Source organism: Canis lupus, chromosome 15, assembly GCF_011100685.1.
Source record: "Canis lupus familiaris isolate Mischka breed German Shepherd chromosome 15, alternate assembly UU_Cfam_GSD_1.0, whole genome shotgun sequence".
In the NCBI taxonomy this organism is placed as follows: Eukaryota; Metazoa; Chordata; class Mammalia; order Carnivora; family Canidae; genus Canis; species Canis lupus.
The window spans coordinates 11,092,413-11,112,579 of NC_049236.1; the positions used below are offsets into that span (position 1 = coordinate 11,092,413).

At 40.7% G+C, this 20,167-nt stretch overlaps 1 protein-coding gene across 11 annotated transcripts in view; it reads left to right on the forward strand.

Annotated features, from left to right (window-relative positions):
* The first annotated feature begins 5,805 nt into the window (after positions 1–5,805).
* AGBL4 (ATP/GTP binding protein like 4) overlaps positions 5,806–20,167 on the forward strand; it is a 1,422,311-nt gene continuing 1,407,949 nt past the window's right edge. For 4 of the 11 annotated variants that reach the window (XM_038558091.1, XM_038558087.1, XM_038558090.1 and 1 more), the window contains exon 1: positions 5,808–5,973. In XM_038558091.1, the coding sequence (XP_038414019.1) occupies positions 5,940–5,973 (34 nt within the window). In that variant the 5' untranslated portion in view covers positions 5,808–5,939. Of the gene's footprint in view, positions 5,974–20,167 lie in introns of all 11 variants that reach the window. The other 7 variants (XM_038558088.1, XM_038558092.1, XM_038558086.1 and 4 more) reach the window with 4 other exon arrangements.

Below are 20,167 nucleotides of genomic sequence, written 5' to 3' on the forward strand. Positions count from 1 at the left end.
ACGTGTCCTTAAAAGACATTCCTCCTTCTTGCTGGCAGAAATAAAATCTTTTTTTTTTAAAGATTTTATTTATTTAATCGAGAGAGAGAGAGAGGAGAGAGAGAGAGGAGAGAGAGAGAGAGAGAGAGAGAGAGGCAGAGAGAAAAGCAGGCTCCATGCAGGGAGCCCGATTCTGGACTCGATCCCGGGACTCCAGGATCACACCCTGGGCCTAAGGCAGGTGCTCAACCACTAAGCCACCCAGGCATCCCGAAATAAAATCTTAATAGCTGGAATTTCAGTAGTCATTTTGACCAAGGTGGAAGCCATGCAAGGTGGAGCAGCAATATACATATAATTTGATCCTCAGATGTTAGAGCACCATAACAGCCTGAACTACCTGTAGACCTCTTTAACTTAAGAAAGAAGAAACATTTTATCTTAAGCCATTGACATTTTGAGTTTTCCCATAACTTGTACCTGAACCTAACTCTAATGAACTTAAAAGGGTGGCAGGTGGAAGGGAGGGTGGAGAGAGAGAGATAGAGAGGGAGAAAGAACACCAAACTAAAAGCTTTGAATTGACGAATAAGATAGATATATCTCTAGTAATATCAATCAAGAAAAAAAAAGAAAATTGAAATAAAAAATTCATAATAAATTCATAATAAAAAGAAATATGTATAGTCACAAAGGATTCTAAAATTTAAAAAAATGAGAACTTAAAACACAATAAAATTTATATATTTCTGAAAAATATAAAATGCCAAAATTGGCTGAGAAAATACAAAGTAACAACCATTGAAGAATTTGAAATAATTAAAAATGTCCCTCCCCAAATTCTCTAGGCTTAGATGGCTCACTTTATTTTCTAACATAGATATAAACATTTTTAATAAAATAGTTAACTGAATCCAACAATGCATTAAAAAACTAAGCTGTGATCAAATAGTATTTATTCCAGAAATGCAAAAATGTTTTAAAATTAGAGTATTTATTAATTTGTTTAATAACATTAAAGGAGAAAGGCCGGGGATCCCTGGGTGGCTCAGTGGTTCGGTGCCTGCCTTTGGCCCAAGGCGCGATCCTGGAGTCCCGGGATCGAGTTCCGCGTCGGGCTCCCGGCATGGAGCCTGCTTCTCCCTCTCCCTGTGTCTCTGCCACTCTCTCTCTCTCTATCATGAATAAATAAAAATCTTTAAAACAAAAAAATAAAGGAGAAAGGCCATGTGATTATCATAGTGGATGAAAACAAAGCTTTTGTTTTAAAATTTAATGCCTATTTGTAATTTTAAAACTCCTAGAAAACTTCTTCAACTTGACAGACTTATGTCAAAGTCTACACTTAATGGAAAAAATTTACATGCAATTCTAGCAGGAAAAGACAAGAATCCCAGCCATAAAGTACTTGTTAACACAATGCTAGAGGCTCTGGCTAAAGCAGTAATAAAGGAAAAATAAATATATTAAATAATGAGAAGGGATAAGAGAACTGCTGTTTTGCTGTTAATTTTTCCTACAGGCTAAGAAAAATCTGGAATAGTCAACAAACTATTAGATAGCAAGAGACTTCACAGAATTTTGCAATTATAATATTAACTTCCAAAATCAATAGCATTTGTCTGCATGAGCAAAGCTCATAGAAAAAAATTTAAAAACCTAAGATTCCACTTGCACTCCTATAAAAACTATGAAATATTTAAGAAGTACACTTTAAATAGTGGGAAGACTTCTCCAATAATGTAACGTTTGAGATGAGATCTGAATGAAGTTAGTCAAGCAGATTATCTGAAAAAAGAGCATTCTGGGCCACGGAAACTGTAAGGACAAATGACTTCTTATGTTTGATTTTTCTCTTTCTTTCAACATCAGAATATTTTAAGTTCAGTCATATTTTAACATTTAAATAGTTTATTCAGGGTAAGAAGAAATCCTCAAATAGTTCTTTTATAGCTTTGGTGTAGAAGCCGTTGTTTTTTTTAAGCAAAACTTAGAAGACAAGAAAAGAATGATAACATTTCTAGAAGGACAAACCATCAATAAAAAGAGTAGAAACACAAATGATAAGTTGAATTAAAAAATATTTTCATTTCTCTTCTTCCCACCCTATACTTCATCTGGCTGACCCCCCCCCGCCCCCCCCCCCCCTTATTAATACTCAACTCCAGGGTCATTTCCTACAGAAAACCTTCTATGATGTCCACCAAGGGCATCCCTCATTGATGCTTCTACACTTACCATGAGTCATTTAAACTTTTTGAATCTCAACTTCAACTTCTGTACAGGATGATGACATTAATACCAATTTTACAATTTTTACTTTGAGAATTAAATAAGTTGGTACATGTGAGAAATGTGATTATGACTTGAATACTTCTCTCATTCCATTCTGTATCTAAATTCAGTGACAGGCACATGGAAGGCATCATTTTAACAAATGTTTACAGGAGTGGGTGAATCCTATAGGGAATCTTTTGTTAAAAGGCAGGCATCCTGGCTTTATGGTGGGTGGGTGGCTCTCTGTGGAGATAAGAAACCTCAGGCAATCCCTGGGGAAGGCAGACCTCTTGGGCACACTCTGAATGATAGCATGGGAAAACTAACTCCCCCAGGAGTCCATGTGGAGGGGATGTCTATCCCATGCCACATGCTGTGCTATTTATACCATAAGGAAGTCTTCAGTAGGTGTGAAGTCTACCCCTCCTTCCTGCCCTGCTTCCTGAAGAGGTGGTGACACACAGGGGAACTGAACCTGGTTTTCTTAAGTGCTGAATTTATCTAGCCATTTCATTTCTGCCCAGTTGGAATATGTCTATCCAGGCTGTCCAACAGAGCTCTCTGCACTGATGGGAATGTTCTCTATTTTTGCTGTTAATATAGGGTGGCTATGGAGCACCTGCAATGTGGCTGGTCTGATTAAATAACTGATTTTTAAATTTCACTTAAAATTTAGATTGAACGGTGCAGTATATGTGGCGCATAAAAAGTTCTCATCAAATGGTAATTTGAAATGTCAACAAACACATTTGTATAGTATTGGACTGTCCAATTCTTCTTTTCCTGGCTCTGACTCTACACAGAAACTAGAGAAGCTGACCAAGTCCTTGACCCACTTAGAAATTTGTTAATGGGCTTCTATCATTTTCAGGATCAAGTTCTCCATATATGAATTCTGCAGAATCTGTTCTTACCTATTGATGCAGCCACTGCTGCCTTGCCATCTACCCCAGACACTATGCTTTGTTTGCCCATGCGGTTTCTGTTGCTTCAACTCTCCTTTTCCCTTATATGACTGTTTCCTTTGTCCAGCTTATTTCTACTTGCCCTTGAAAAGTTAGATGAGACATTCTCCTCTAGGAAGTTTTTCCTAAATATCCCTTTACCTATCCCTTCTACTCCAGGCTGTGTGCCTTTCCCTGGGCACCCACAACGTCTCATGCTCTCCTCTGTTACAACACTAATCATGCTGGGTTATACTTATAGATTAAATATCTTCTGGATTGTGAGCTCCGAGAAACCATGGACAGTTATATTTATCCCATTAACTTCAATGTGAACATTAATATAAAGAATATTCATTTAGAAAGGAGTCAGTTAGTGGGCAGGGGGAGCTCTCAAGCCCAGCACTCTTTTCAACTGCAGACTGGCAGTGAGGGACCTCTAAGGTGAATACTACTTTACTATCCCTGCAGGAGGAAGAAAGGCTTTCCTCTAACCTTGGAGGAAATAGTGGAGCCAATGAGAAATGGTCACAACACAGCCAAAGAAAAGCCACTATATGTCAGACTCCTAGTTTACTCCAATGGACAGCCTTCCCAACATCTCCCGCTTTTCTGTGTAAGAGAGTGTATCTCTCCTTTGCTGTGGGCCTCGCTTAATGAAGCTCCTATATCGTCTTCAGCCCTCAGTATCCCTCCCATACTGAAATTCCTGTGGCTCTCACAGTGTTTATCAGTCAGTCACTCGGATCGATTTGTGAAACATGTGTATTTTCATCTTGATGGCTGTGTTGACATGGCTTGTGAATTTTTAAACTACTCAAATACGAGGGATATTTCTGATGAGCATTTTCATGTAACTTTTTGTATTAGTTCTTGTGGTGCCCACACCTTATTCCTGATTGCAAGGCAGGTGAAAGTGTAGTTCCAGGAGTGTTGCCAGCATCCCACCCCAAGTGCTTTCTAGTCAGTCCCTCTGCTTTTCTGCCTTAAGGCTTTCTTTCAAATCCTAGAAAACTGCTTAGCCCTGGGCAACCATAACCAGGAAATGTGAGAGTTCAAGAGGGAGGGGGTGGGGTGGGGGTGATAGAGGTTAACTCTGAGACAAAGGGGATGGAGATCAAGAGGTAAATGACCTCGTTTCCTTGTTCTTTGGTGGGGCAATGCTGAGGCACATTCTACATAGTTTTTGGAGGGTCTCTCCCGTGAGCTTAATTAAGCCCAGTTATCTATTAAAGCAATCAACTCAATCTCATTTATTTTTCCTGGTTTCCCCCCCTTCCCTCTTTCACTCTCTCCCCCTCACTTCTGTTTCCTGGGCTTACTTCCCAGACAAATTAGTAGCACCCAAGTCCTGGCCTCAGGCTCTGCTTTGGGGAATACATTGGAAGGCACCAGAGCTACACGGGGGCTTCTTTAGAGTTGACGCTTTGCTCTAGGAGGTTTATGCGTTAGCGCACTGGACTCTGTAGTTTTCCTGCTGACCCCTACACTCGTCTTGCTTACGCTGCTCCCTCTGCCTTCCACAGTCTTCCCTTCCTTGGCCCGGCGGCACCTATTCACTCTTGAGGACTCCCTCGATGATCCTGTAGCGCTTCCAACACTAGGTTACCTCTAACCAAAGCCATTATGTCTTTCTTCTTTTGTTTTTGCGTCCACATCCTTTTATTCAGCTAAGAATAGGGACCGAGTGTCCGCTCTCCGGTGTCTCGGGTGGGCTAACTTCCCCGGGGAAGCTGAAGACCAGCCGGGAGGTGGGGTCCCTTTGAGGCACGTAAAGCCTGTGAAGAGACGCGGCCTACCTACACTGGTGCTTGTTAAAAAATGAAGCGCTCGCTGAAACTGGTGTTAGTGCAGGAGTGAACCCAGGAGTGCCGTTCACCCCACAGATATTTACCGCGCGCTTACCTGGCGCCGAGCACTGTGCCGCGTTACGGAGGACACAGTTGGAGAGACCGACCTCAGGCCACAGGCAGCCCACCTGGCCCCTAAGGGAGGAGGACAGAAGTGAGTAACGGGGCCAGGCCCGGGATGCACGGGGCCGGGGCCGGGGCCGGGGCCGGGGAGGAAGGGCGGCTCGGCTCAGGAGAGTTGGCTCGGGCTGGCTCCCGGGAGACTGTGGCCGCCCCGCCGGGGAGGGGCGGGAGGGGGCACCAAGCGCACCGAGCGGCGCGGCGGCGAAGAGCCCTTCTCCAGGCTGGCGGCTGGCGGCTGGCGGCTGTGGCGGGGCGGGGCGGGGAGCGCGGGTTCGGGGTGCGGCGGGCACAGTCACGGGCTCCGGGCGCGCCTCCGTCGGAGACCTCCACTGACCCAGCACCCAGCACCCCGCACCCCGACTGAGGCCGGGCACGCCGCGGGCAGGCGCGTCGGGAAATCCCCAAACCCGGGTCGAGCCCCCCGGATAGAGCGCCGACCACAGAGAAGCGGCCCCGCCGGCCCGGCTCCCCGCGGCGGAGCACGCTCAGGGGCCCGGACGGGGGCGGCGGCGGGGGCGCCCGGACCTCGGACCCCGACCCCGGCGCGCGGGGCTGCGGGACTGCGGGGCTGCGGGGGGCGGGGCCTCGGACGCACGCGCCCTCCCAGCCCGCCTCGCGCCCGCCGCCCGCACGCGGGCCGCCCGTTGCCCTGGCAACCGCCGCGCCGCGTCTTCCTGAGGGAGCTCCGTCAGCCCGCGGATCCCGTCGCCCGCTCCCACTGCCCCGCGATTTTCGCGTGGGCTTAGAGGCGGAGGGACAACCAAAAATGGCGGAGCGGAGCCAGACGGCGCCTGAGGCAGGTCTGTGGGGGCGGCGGAGCAGGGGAAGCGCTGAGGCAGCTGCGCCGTCCGGGCGGAGCGCGGAGGCCCCTTGGGCTCGGCCCTACTCGCGGGAGGCGCCCCGAGCGTTTGCGCGGTGGGGCCGGGACCTCGGGGTCAGGGGTCAGGGGTCAGGGGCGGCGCGCGCGGCTGTGAGCGGCGAGCGGCGGGCGGCGGCGGCGAGGGGTGTGCGCGCGTGTGCGCCCCGGAGTGAGCGTGGGCCGGGGGCGCCGGTGACCGAGTCCCGGAGGGCGCCCTGTGGCCCCGAGGGGGCGGGGGCAGCTGGGCGAGTGGCCCCGCAGTGCGGGCAGCGTTTGCGCCCGGGGAAGCCCCCGGAAGTCCACGCGGCGCCTGCGGGTCCCAGGGAGGCTGCAGGCCGGAGGGGACGGCCGCAGCCCGACCCCCGGGGCTCCCGGGACACGCCGGCACCTGGGCGGCGACTGGCGCGCTGCTCCGGAAGGTCCTGCGGAGTCTCCGAGGAGTGGAGGACGGGAGTCCAGGTGCAGGGCAGGCGCTGCGAGGGGAGCCCCAGGCCCGGTTCCTGAGGGGCCGCGTCGGGGCTGGGCCGCGCTGGCGAGCGGTGGCCCCGGGCCTGACAGGTCACGAACACGCGGCGGCCGCAGTCCCGCGTCTGTGGGAGGGGCTGCGCGCTGAGAACTGACGCCCGGGGCAGGTGGTGACGGTGTGTCGCTCGGCGGTGCCTCGGGGGTGGGGCGCCGCGGGGCGCAGGCCCGGCCGCAGGAGTGACCCCCTCGGATCCTCCAGCCTGGGAGGTGGGGACGCGCAGGGGTATGCGAAGGCCGCCCGCCGCGCCACCCGAACCGGCCGCCCGGCCGCCGACAGAGCTCCCGCGGTGGCTCAAGGGGCCCTTACCTCCCCACACCCGGGTGGCCTCTCTTCCTTGGAGGTCTCTTCCACCAAGTACTTCCCGCGGTTCTTTTCATAGTTTAAGCTCCTTATGATATTTCATTAGTCCTTCATCCACTCAACAAATATGTATTGAGCGCCAGCTATATGTAAGGCACCAAGTTAGCTACTGGAAACTCCTTGTGATTCTCCTACTTTGTCGCCCAACACTCCGCCCCCCGCCCCATAGACTCCCTGCCTTCACACATATTATGCAGTTTGTTATTTTTATTGCTTATCACTTATTCTCTAACATTTGAATATAGGCTCCATAAAGGCAAGGTGCTTTGTTGTGTTTGACAGCCCCACATGTCTAGAACCATACATGGTATACAGTAGGTTATTATTAAATATTTATTAAATAAGTAATTGAGTGACTTGCTAAGGTCTATGGGTTCAAGGAACATTCTCTGAGAAAGTGATATTTTAGCTAAGATATATTGAATAAATGAAGACCAGGACAAAGAGTGGCCCAGGCAGAGGGAAACCATGTGCAAAGACCCTAAGGTAGGAGGAGACATGATGTGTTTAGGGAACTGAAAGGAGACAAATAATGGCTGCATGTAGGACAATAGGAGGAGAAGAGAAACTGAAATAGATCTTGCAGGCCTTGTATACTAGGATACGAATTTTGGTCAAAAATCTTAGAATAATAAGTCATTGAGGGCTTTTAAAAAAGTAGGAGCATGGCATAATTAGAATCATGAAAAATAAAACTGGCTACCATGTGGAAAGTATAGAGGATACAAGAGTGCATACAGGTGGGGGTACCTGAGTGGCTCAGGTGGTGATCTCTGGGTCCTGGGATCGAGTTCTGCATTGGGATAACCTGCAGGGAGGGAGCCTGCTGCTTCTCCCTCTGCCTGTGTCTCTACCTCTCTCTCTGTGTCTCTCATAAATAAATAAATAAATAATAAATAAATAAATAAAATCTTTTTAAAAAAGTAAAAAAATAAAAGTGGATGTAGTTGGACCTGTTAGAGGGTATCAGTGCAGATGGGGAGAAGGAATTGAGAAATATTTAAAGATAAAGTTGATAGGATTTAATGAAAGAGGGGATGAAGGAAAAGAAGGTATCATACTCCTAATTTTTGAATTTGTACATCTGGATGGTTGGTAGTGTACTTACGGAGATAAGGAGCACTGGAAGGGATCTTGGCTATGTTTGAGAGGGAAGATCATGAGTTTGTTTTTGGGTGTATGGAGTCTGGCTAAAATGGATCTTTTAGCCATTCAGGTTAGTGGAGGGATTGACAAGGCAGTTGAATGTGTAAGAAAAGTCTGAGCTAACACAGATAATTATTGAAGTCATAAGTGTGGATGAAATTGCCTAGAGGGAGAATAGAGTGTGGGGAGCAGAAGCTTTGGATTAAGTTTTGAATATCTTCAATATTTCAGTACTTTCCAAAGAGGATGAGAAGAATGGTCTTGAACAGATTGAATACTGCCAAATGATATAAAAAGGACGACTGAAAAACTAGATTTAGCAACAGATTTAGCATTGTTGGTAACATTGATGAGAGAAAATTGATGCATGTAGAAGCCAAACCATTTAACTTCTGAATCACTGTTAATGGGTGGAGCCTTTGTTTCTTAATTCAGATTTCCAAGACAGAGAAACTGATTGACATACAACATCTTTACCACCAGGTCATGTAAGATTGCAAGCCAGTGTAGGATTGACTGTTTCCGAATTAGATGTCCAGCTATTGCTGGCTGGAGTCACCTGGTACAAAACATGTTCATTTGATGATTTCTCATCTCAGAACAACAGCTAACATTTATGGAGTGTTTATTATGTGCCAGATAGTGTGTCAGGTGGTTTATATGTTTTAATTTACTCTCAGGATCATAACTGCTTTCTAAAGTATTATTTCTAATATTTGAAGTTTTGACACAGAGAAGTTAAGCCATTTACTTGCTCAATAACTGGAGGTAAGTATAAGATTGTAGGATTTTTGGACCTATTTTAACATTATCCAGATTCATTATTTGGCTGTTTGTATTGCAGTGTACTACAGACTGAAGAAATAATAGCCATGATGAAAATTCCTGCCCCACAGGAAATGTTATTCTAAGGTCAGCATATGTTAGCAAGGTGATGTGGAAAGAAATAGATTCAGATCTTTGTTTATTTTATTTTTAAAAAATTTTTTAAATTTTTATTTATTTATGATAGAGAGAGAGAGAGGCAGAGACATAGGCAGAGGGAGAAGCAGGCTCCATGCACCGGGAGCCTGGTGTGGGGATTCGATCCCGGGTCTCCAGGATCCCGCCCGGGGCCAAAGGCAGGTGCTAAACCGCTGCGCCACCCAGGGTTCCCCAGATCTTTGTTTAAAGCGTGTTTAACTTATTAGATGAAGACCTTGGACTCAAATTTTCTTTTTAAAAGATTTTATTTATTCATGACAGAGAGAGAGGCAGAGACACAGGCAGAGGGAGAAGCAGGCTCCGTGCAGGGAACCTGACGTGGGACTCGATCCCAGGTCTCCAGGATCACACCCCGGGCTGGAGGCGGCGCTAAACCGCTGGGCCACAGGGGCTGCCCGGACTCAAAATTTCTGATCTAAAATTCCTTCATCTCTAAAATGGAGATGGTACTTATAGCATAATTGTGAACACTAGAGATAATATATCTGAAGTGCCCAATGAATGCGTTTCCTTAGTTCCTCTGAAGCTTGAATATAGAAAATTAAGATGTATTATCTAGACTTTAAATATAAAAGCAAACTTTAAACTTACAGTGATGAATTTAAGACATTCTTTTCCCCCCATTGGTATAATTTATTTGCTATTGGAAGGAAGGCAGGCAGTTAAGTTTAGGAAAATGTAGAATTGTTATCTGAACTAATGATACCTAAGTATTATGGGATATATCTCTATATGAGGTGGATTTTGAGGAATTTCTTAAAGGTACGAAGGGACTTTTTTTTTCAAAGCATGCAGATAACTCTGTAAGAAGGTCAGGTTTGCAAAAGGAAGTTTCTTTTAAATGTTGTACTTTAAAATGAGGACAGGAGGAAAAAAAATGAGGACAAGAATATAGAATTTTTCTTCTCCAACAATTTGATTATGAGTAATAATAAAAAAGAAAGCTTATAGTTAATTAAATGTAGGAGTATTAGTCTCAGGCTAGATTGCACCTGCTTCAATTTCTCAGATTCTTCTCCTTCCTTTCCAACTATCCTCAAAGAAAGCTTTTGTTTGAATTACCTGGTAAAATTGCTTTCCTATATTGCCAAGTTTGTTCCTTTTGTGGAGGCCCATACTGACCAGAAATTTTTAGAATGATGCAATCATTCTAAAAGTTTTTTTTTTTTTTTTTAAAGATTTATTTATTTATTTATGATAGAGAGAGGCCGAGACACAGGGAGAGGGAGAAGCAGGCTCCATGCTGGGAGCCTGACGTGGGACTCTATCCTGGGACTCCAGGATCATGCCCTGGGTCGAAGGCAGGCGCTAAACCGCAGAGCCACCTAGGGATCCCTGAAAAAAATATTTTTATTTGTTTTATAATTTTGAGAACTATTGATTGTGAATATTTGAGTCTTAACAACTTTTCCAAATAATGTACTTGCATGTCAGCTGAAGGAAAACAAAACAAGCAAACACAAAAAGGCTAGAATTTTTTTTTTTTTAGATTTTATTTATTTATTCATAGGAGACAGAGAGAGAGGCAGAGACACAGGGAGAGGGAGAAGAAGGCTCCATGCAGGGAGCCCTGACATGGGACTCGATCCTGGGTCTTTACGCCCTGGGCTGAAGGCAGTGCTAAACTGCTGAGCCACCTGGGCTGCTCAGGCTAGAATTTTTTATAGGATTAAAAACTTTTATATAGAATTGGAAATTCCTAAATAAAGACTTTCAACAATGTTATGGAAAAAAATCTCTGAGTTTTGGTGGAAGAAATGGGAAAAACAGTCTGCTGTCAATTATAGTTTCATTTTTTTCAGGAGTTTTAGAAGTCACTAATTGTAATATATTAATCTCCCTGTCATGGCTTTGTGAAAGAAATCCCTATGTTGTAGACTGTGTTATTCTAATATTCATAGAATTATTTAAAAAATGAGTATTGAGGGGCACCTGGGTGGTTCAGTTAGTTAAGCATCTGACTCTTGATTTCAGCTCAGGTCATGTTCTTGGGGTCATGAAATTGAGACTTACGTTGGGCTCTGAACTGGGTGTGGTGCCTGCTTAAGGTTCTTTCTCCCTCTCCCATGCACACAGGTGCTCTTTCTCTCTCAAAAAAAAAAAATTCAAAAAACATATTGAATACTTATTATTTTTATATGACAGGCATTGTGCCGAACTTTGGAAATTCAGATATGTGTTAGACAAAAAGTCCTTGCCTTCAAGGAGCTCCTATCATAGTGGAGGAAGAATAGAGTTAGAAAATTACCATTCAGGCAATGAGAAGAGTTGTACACAGAATTCTGAGGCTAGAGAATAGTTCTGTGACAGCCTAGGGGTGGTGTTAAGAATAGTTCAGTAAAGCTACTTGGAGGAAGGACACATGAATTGAGTCTTGAATGATAAAAAGAAATTAGCCCAGTGAATTGCAGGCAGAGGAACTGGGAATAGAGAGGAGTAATGTAGGGCAGAGAGAGCAGCATATGCCCAGGAATGTTATGTGGTGAGAGAATGAAGCTTGTTCAGAATATTGCTGGTATTGCTTATTGCTCATCTATTAACCGAGCTAAAGACTGTATTTCTTTTTATTTTTTTCCCTTCTATTGGTTCTTAAACATTTCTGGTGTGATAGATTTGAGTATGTCATGAAAAGAATGAATTCTTATGAAAATGCATGCTGTGTGCAGACAAATTTGAAATTTGAAATTAATTTTATGAGGTAATGTCCATTCTAGAAACCCAGGTTAAAAAATCTTCTATTTGTAAGTAATGGAGGATTACATTTCAGTTAGTAGTAGAGGTTACATTTAAGAATCTGGACTCGTCAAAGTAGGAATATTTTGGTGGAAGAGATTGATTTAATAACACCTGTCCCCAAACAAAGCTGGTTCCTAAATAATTTGGTCATCAGTTTATCTTCTACTTTTAGCTTCTTTGTAGTTTACTTTCTCATTTTGCCTTGCGATAGACCTGAAGAAGGACTCCAGGGTTACATAGATGTATTCAAGAGGGATTAAGTGATTAGTTCAGGATTATGTGGATAGAAAGCAGGTCTTTCTCATTCCAGAGTCCAGATTCTTTCCATTTTTGCCCTCCTAAGTAGAAAAGACATGTAAGATTAGAGCACATGATAAGGAAAGTGTGAATTTTTATCTTTATATTGAATGTTAGAAGTTAAGTGACTTAACCAGGGTCCCACAACTAGGGAGAATAGGAGCCAGAACTGTAACCTAATTTTTCTGATTCCCATTCAGTAAATAATATACTGCCCTAAAATTGAGAGAGATAAATAGTTAGGTATTGTAGTAATGACCTTTAAAAGCAAAGTTAGTGGGGCACCTGGGTGGCTTAGTTGGTTGAGTATCTGACTCTTGGTTTCAGTTCAGGTCATGATTTTGTGATCCAGGGATGAAGCCCCAAGTCAGGCTCTGCACTTAGTGCAGAACCTGCTTCAGATTCTTTCTCCCTCTGTCCTCCCTGCTCACACACTCTCTCTCAAATAAAATCTTAAAAAAAAAGCAAAGTTATTTCAGTAAGCTGGTCTTTTGTCATTTGCAGAGTACCTCCCTTCTTTTAGGTACTTTATATATATGTTGTTTAATTCTCACAGAATTCCTGCAAGGGGGTATAATTATCTCAGTTTTACATATGAGAAAATTTGGCTTCAGGAATATTAAGTGGTGAAGCTAAGGCTACACAACCCATAACTAGTAAAAACTGGAACTACAGCCCAAATTTGTCGGGCTTTATGTCCATACTGGTGAGAGTACTCCACTCTGCCTCCTGGCTTTATTTATTCTGTTTATAAAATGAGTGCCTTTGCTGGTGAGAAGGGATGGCACATAGTAGAACTTAAAATAACTCAACTTTTCTTTTGTTACTGAGTTATTGAGGAATAGGTAATGCATATCTTAATTTTCAGACACATGTATGAAACAAAAAGTATACATTTATTTATGATTACTGTAATCCAGTAATTAGAAATATGGGGCTAATGAAGTTTCTCATCTTAGGCATCTCTATGCACTAATTGAGTAAATTAGTGAACAGTAGGGACTAAAATAGCAATTAGCATATGCTTGCTATAGTAGGCATTCAATAAATATTTGTGGACTAAATGAGTGGAAACATTTTTAATCCAGAAATTTTAGGTTTAAGTATTTGAATTCAGGCTATTGGAAGGTGAGGATATTAACACAAAGAAGGGGAAAGTGGAGAAACTTTTGACATTTCACAAACAAAATGTCCTAATTGAATAGGACTTAAACATAATATATTGGGAATGGAGTAAGCTCATTTAAAACCTCATTTGGCAGACTTCCGGGGAAGATGGCAGAATAGGAGGACCCTAAACTCACTTCATCCTACAGATACAACTAGATAGCATGAATATGAGGGTAAATTATCAAAAACCAAAAAAACAACAACAAAAAACCCCCCACAGGTGGAATAAATAGGAGAGAGAAAAAAAAAATAATGAAAATAGACTCAGAGAACTGAGTGACACCATCAAGCATAATAACACATTATAGGGATTCCCAAAAGAGAAGAGGGGGGCAGAATATTTATTTGAAGAAATAATAGCTGAAAACTTCCCGAATCTGGGGAAGGAAACAGAATTTCAGATCCAGGAGGCACAGAGCCACCAACAAAAGCAGACCAAGGAGGTTCACACCAAACACATAGTAATTAAAATGGTAAAAAGTAGTGATAAAGAGAGAATTTTAAAAGCAATAAAACTCTTACATATAAGGAAAACCTCATAAGGCAATCAGTTGTTTTTGTTTTTTTGCTTTTTGTTTTGTCAGAAACTTTGCAGGCCAGAAGAGAGTGGCATGATATATTGAAAGTGCTGAAAGAAAAAATCTGCAGCCAAGAATACTGTATCCACCAATGCTATCAGAATAGGAGAAATAAAGAGTTTTCCAGACAAAAGTTAAAAGAATTCATCACCACTACATTAGCTCTACAAGAAATGTTACGTGGCACTCTCTGAGTGGAAAGGAAAGAAAGGCCAGGGGTAAGGAAAGGAAAGGAAAGGAAAGTAGGAGTAAGAACAGTAGGAAGCACAAAAGCAGTAAAAATAAGTTTATCTATAAAGATTAGTCAAGCAATTCAGAATATAAAGATATAAAGTATATGATACCATATACCGAAAATGTGAGAGGAAAAGGAGTTAAGAGTGTTCAAATATAAGCAACTATCAACTTAATATTAGACTTATATTTGCAGAAGTTGTTATATACAAATGTAATGGTAATCACAAATCAAAAACTAGTAATAGATATCCAAAAAATAAAGAGAAAGAAATCCAAGTGTGTCACTAAAGAAAGCTAACAAACTGAGATAAGAGAGAGCAAGAGAACAAAGAAACAGAGAACTATAAAAGCAAACTCAAAACAAATAACAAAATGGCAATAAGTACATACCTATCCATAATTATTTTGGGTATAAATGGACTAAGTGCTCCAATTAAAAGACATAGGGTCATGAAATGGAGGAAAAAAAGCTAGACCCCTCATATGCTGCCTGCAAGACTCACTTCAGACCTAAAGACACATGCAGATTGAAAGTGAAGGAATGGAAAAGCATTTATCATGCAAATGGAAGTGAGAAGAAAGCTGAAGTAGCAATACTTATATCAGAAAAAAAATAGACTTTAAAGCAAAGACTATAGCAAGAGACAAAGAAGGACACTATATAATAAAAAAAAAGAGCAACCTAACAAGAAGATAGGACAATTGTAATATAATTGTAAATATATATACACCCAACATAGGAGCACACAAATACATAAGACAAGTAATAACAAACATAAAAGAAGTAATCGAAAGTAATACAGTAATAGGGGACTTTAATACACTACTTAGGTCAATGGGTAGATCAAACAGAAAATCAAAAAGGAAATTGTTGCTTTGAATGACACATCGGACCAAATAGATCTAACAGATTTATCCAGAACATATCATCCCAAACCAGGAGAATACACCTTCTTGTCAAGAGCACATGGAACATTCTCCAGAATAGATCACATATTAGGCCACAAAAAAGGTCTCAACAATTTAAAAAAGATAGAAGTCATACTGTGCCTCTTTTCTGACCTTGACACTATGAAATTAGAAATCAATTGCAAGAAAAAAAAATCTGGAAAGAACAGAAACACTTGGAGGTTAAATAATGTACCTAAACAATAAATGGGTCAACCAAGAAATCAAAGAAGAAACAGAAAAATACATAGAGACAAATGAAAATGAAAACACAATGATCCAAAATCTTTGGGATACAACAAAAGTGGTTCTAAGGGAAGTTTATAGCAATATAAGCCTACGTCAAGAAGCAAGAAAAGTCTCAGATAAACAACTTAACCTTGCACCTAAAGGTCTAGAAGAAGACCAAACATAACCTAAATCTAGCAGAAGGCAGCAAATAATAAAGATTAGAGTAGTAAGGTCACAGGTTACAAAATCAATGTGTGAAAATGTGTTGCAGTCCTATATACTAATAATGAAGTAGCAGAAAGAAATTGAGAAATGCCATTTATAATTATGCTAATAATAATAAAATACCTAAGAATAAACTTAACCAAAGAGGGGAAAGACCTGTTCTCTGAAAAGTATAGAAAAGTATAGAAAGAAATTGAAGGTGACACAAATGGAAAGATATTCCATGCTCATGGATTAGGAGAACAAATATTAAAATGTCTATACTACCCAAGGCAATCTATAGATTTAATGCAAAAGAGTAACAGCATTTTATGGAACCACATAAGACCCTGAATAGCCAAAACAGTTTTGAAAAAGGAAAGCAAAACTGGAGGTAACACAATCTCAGATATCAAGATATAGTGCAAATCTATAGTAATCAAAATAGTATGGTACTGGCACAAAAGTAGATACATAGATTACTAGAATAGAGAGCTCAGGTGTAAACCCATGATTATATAGTCAGTTTGGGACAGAAGAGGCAAGAATATGCAATGGGAAAAGTCTCTTCAACAAATGGGAAAACTTGACAGCAACATGCAAAAGAATGAAACTGGACCACTTTGTCATACCATACACAAAAAATAAACTGAAAATGGATTAAAGTCCTAAATGTGAGAACTGAAATCATAGAAATCCTAGAAGAGAGCATAGGCAGTACTTTTTATGACATTGGTTGTACCAATATCTTTCTAGATCTGTCTCTTCAGACAAGAGAAGCAAAAGCCAAAATAAACTATTGGGACTACATTGAAACAAAAAAACTTCTGCACAGCAAAGTAAACAATCAACAAAACTAAAATACAACCTACTAAATGGGGGAAGATATTTGCATTGTCGTTTGTATGTCATTTATAGCCGGAAAAGGTTAATATTGAAAATATGTAAAGAACTGATACAACTCAACACCAAAAAACCCAAAACATCCAATTTAAAAAATGGGCAGATGACATGGACAGAAATTTTTCCAAAGGCATAAGATGGCCAACAGACACATGAAAAGATGCTCAATATCACTCATCCAGGAGATGCAGATGAAAGCTACAGGGAGGTATCATGTTGCATCTCTCAGAATGGCTAAAATAAAAAACGAAAACAACAAGTGATTGTGAGGATGTGGAGAAAAAGGAACACTTGTACACAGTTGGTGGGAATGCAAACTGGTGCAGCCACTGTGGAAAACAGGATTAGTGCCCTCAAAAAATTAAAAATAGAACTATCATTATGAGCCAGTAATTCCACTACCAGGTATTTTCCCAAAGAATACAAAAACACTAATTTGAAAATATATATGTACCCCTTTATTTATTGTAATAAGTTATTTGTAATAGCCAAGATATGCAAGCAGCCCAAGTGTCCATCAATAGATCAGCACATAAAGAAGATGTAGTGTGTGTGTGTATATATATATATATACACACACACACACACACACAATGGAACATTACTTAGCTATAAAAAGTAAAATCTTGCCATTTGCAACAACATGAATGGATCTAGAAGGTATACTGCTCAGGGTGGTATGGGCATAGATGGTATACTGCTAATTGAAATAAGTCAGTCTGAAACACAAATATATGATTTCATCCATATGTGGAGTTTATGAAACCAACAATTGAGCAAGGAAAAAGACAAACCAAGTAACAGGAGAACAAACTGATGGGGAGGTCAGTGAGGTGGTGGTTGAAATAGGTGAAGAGGATTAAGAGTATACTTGTGATGAGCACTGAGTAAAGTATGGAATTGTTGAATCACTATATTGTGAAATATATTATAATTATATATAATTATATATTATATATCACTATAATGTTACATCTGAAACTAATGTAACATTGTATGTTAACTACACTAGAATTAAAATTAAAACTCTAAAGCCTCATTTGGAGGTGTCTCTCTCTTCATGCAGCATGACATAGTAAATAGAATACAGGTTTTGGAATTAAGCAGATAAAATTTAAAACTCTACTCCTTAGTGTATAATAGTGCTTATTTGAGCCTCCGTTTTGTTCATTTTTAAGGTGGTGATACTAATCCTTTACTCAATAGTGTTGTGAGGGTGTGTGTAATAATACCTCTAATAGAGTAGGAATCCTCTTAACTCACTCACTGGGTTAATTGGTGCTTTCCATTTTCATGAGATATGCAGCTTCATATATCTTTAAAGAGCATTTCTGATCTATTGGAAGAGTGCAATGTATTGATGGGACACGAAACTTAGTGTCATAAATATATTATGAAACTTTAAATAATTTTTAAAAAATTGGAAATATCTTCCAAAGCAATAATACTCTGATTTTTCATCTTACTAATATCATTACCAGTGCACTGCCACAAGAATAGCAATACTTATGAGAAATGCTAGTAACATTTTTAGAATCTGATAAAAATTGTTGTAAATATTTTGAATTTTCTTATAAAAGATTTGAAAGGGTTCATCTAGGTTTAGGTTTATTACTGTTGTGGGGCTTTTGACTTAAAGATCAACATCACTCATATTATGGAACCGGATGAAAAATGAAATGATTTAATAAAGGGGTTGGATCATATTTATTATTTTCCCTGAGGAGCCTGGATCTTTTATTTCAATTTAATATAAATTATATGTAGTCAAGGATTCAACTTCATTCATGAGAGCAACTTTTCCCTATATTCTGAAGAGGAAATCATGATCTTTTTATTAATTCCTAGAAGCTGATTTAATAAGGTCCTAAGAAAGAGGAATTTTCCTTCCTTTGTATCAATATTTGCTAGAGTTGGGATTAGTTTTAAGTTGTGTTGTACTGGGCATCCCAGGTGGCTCAGCATTTAGTGCTGCCTTCAGCCCAGGGTGTGATCCTGGAGATCCAGGATCAAGTCCCACGTCAGGCTCCCTGCATGGAGCCTGTGTCTCTGCCTGTGTCTCTGCCTCTCTTTCTCTCTGTGTTTCTCATGAATAAATAAATAAAATCTTTAAAACAAAAATAAAATAAAAGGTAAATATTATTAAAAAAAAGTTGTGTTGTACTGATTATATCTTTACTGTGAGATTTTTGTATTGTATGTAGATTAGTATTTTTTAATTAATCAAAGTACTTCAACTAAGGATCTCAATAGATAATTGAGGTATTTTATATATTTTTAATTGAAATCTGGTATGAAAGTGGTATGTTCTGAGACAATAGGTGCTGTACCTGATTAGTGAACCAGATTATCCCAGGGGTTTTTTTTGGTGGGGGAGGGGAGGAAGAAATTTTGCTTTGTCATTTGCACATCCTTCCTTTCAAAATGGTTTGAATTTGGCCAAGTTGTCAGAAAAGTATATATCAAAGCACATGCCATCCTGATGAAATGAAGTAAGTAAAACTTTTTTCCAGATATCTAATTTTAATACTGTTTCTCATTTAGGTTATCAAAAGTTGCCAACCACTCTTAAAAACATACTATATACTTAACACTAAGTAAGGATGGGTTTTCTTGTTATTAGAGTAACAAAAGAATCATTATCTTGTTCCTGTCTGCTCAGAGCAATACATACTTTGAAAGTTTAGTATTTTCAGTTAAATTGGTTTTGAAAAACAGGGTTAATTATTGTCAAGGGAATAGATTAATTCCTTTTTTTCCTGTGCTAGGCAGCTAAATGTTCTCATATTGGTGATTATAATTTTTTCAAGCTTTGTATCTTAATTATGTACTAATCCATTCTCTTTTCTAAAGAAACTAAAACTTAGTAAAATCTGTAAACTTTTCATCTTTAGCTTTTCTGATTTCCTGCTCCAGTCTTTGCCTACCCCTATCTTGCTCCAGTTAAGTAGAAGAGATTGTCTTACTGAATAAATTCTAGATCTTTGGTTCCTTCTTTTCTTCCTTTTTTTTTTTTTTAAATCATTCTCTGTCTCTCTTTTTTGTTAATTGATTCTTTGGTAATGAGCTATCTGGCAGAACAATAGAGTCTGGTTCTTAGATACTTCAGGTCTAAAATTGATGTGCTGCATATTATTCCCAACTACTTCGTTGTGAATATTTAGTGCTGAGGAAAAGAAGTGGCCTGAAATTTAATTAAAAAATACTTATCTGTGGGGAAGGAGTTAAAATGGCAGGGGAGTAGTAGGAGGACTCTCAACTTGCCTGCTTTTTTTATTTTTTTATTTTTTTATTTTTATTTATTTTATTTTATTTTATTTTTTTAACTTGCCTGCTTTGAACACAGCTAGATAAATATAAAATCATTTTGAACACCCAATAAATCAATCTGAGGAGTGAGAGAACAAAACTATACAACCAGAGGTACCAAGATGGCCACATTTTGGAAGGTAGGAGCTGGGGAGAGTTGATTTTGGGGAGAAGAGAACTGTGAGTGCTGCAAAGAGGAAGGAGCCCTGATCATGGAGAGAGGTATGAGAGAGAAAAAGACAGTAAACGTGTACACAGGGGATTGCACAAGGAAAGCTCTTCCTTGAAATCATTAATTTGGAAAAGGAGAGGAGCTGGCCACTGCAAGTTTTTATATGCTGGGGAGCACAAAGTCTGCAGCTTTAGGGATCCATGCTATCACCAGGGTTATGCCTGGAGGGCGTGGTGGTGCTCCAGTAGGGGAGAAAGGCAGAGACCTGGGAGGCAGCATAGTCTGAGGATCCCCTGGGTCGCCCAGCCTCCCTGGAGTAGCACAGTCTCTCTAG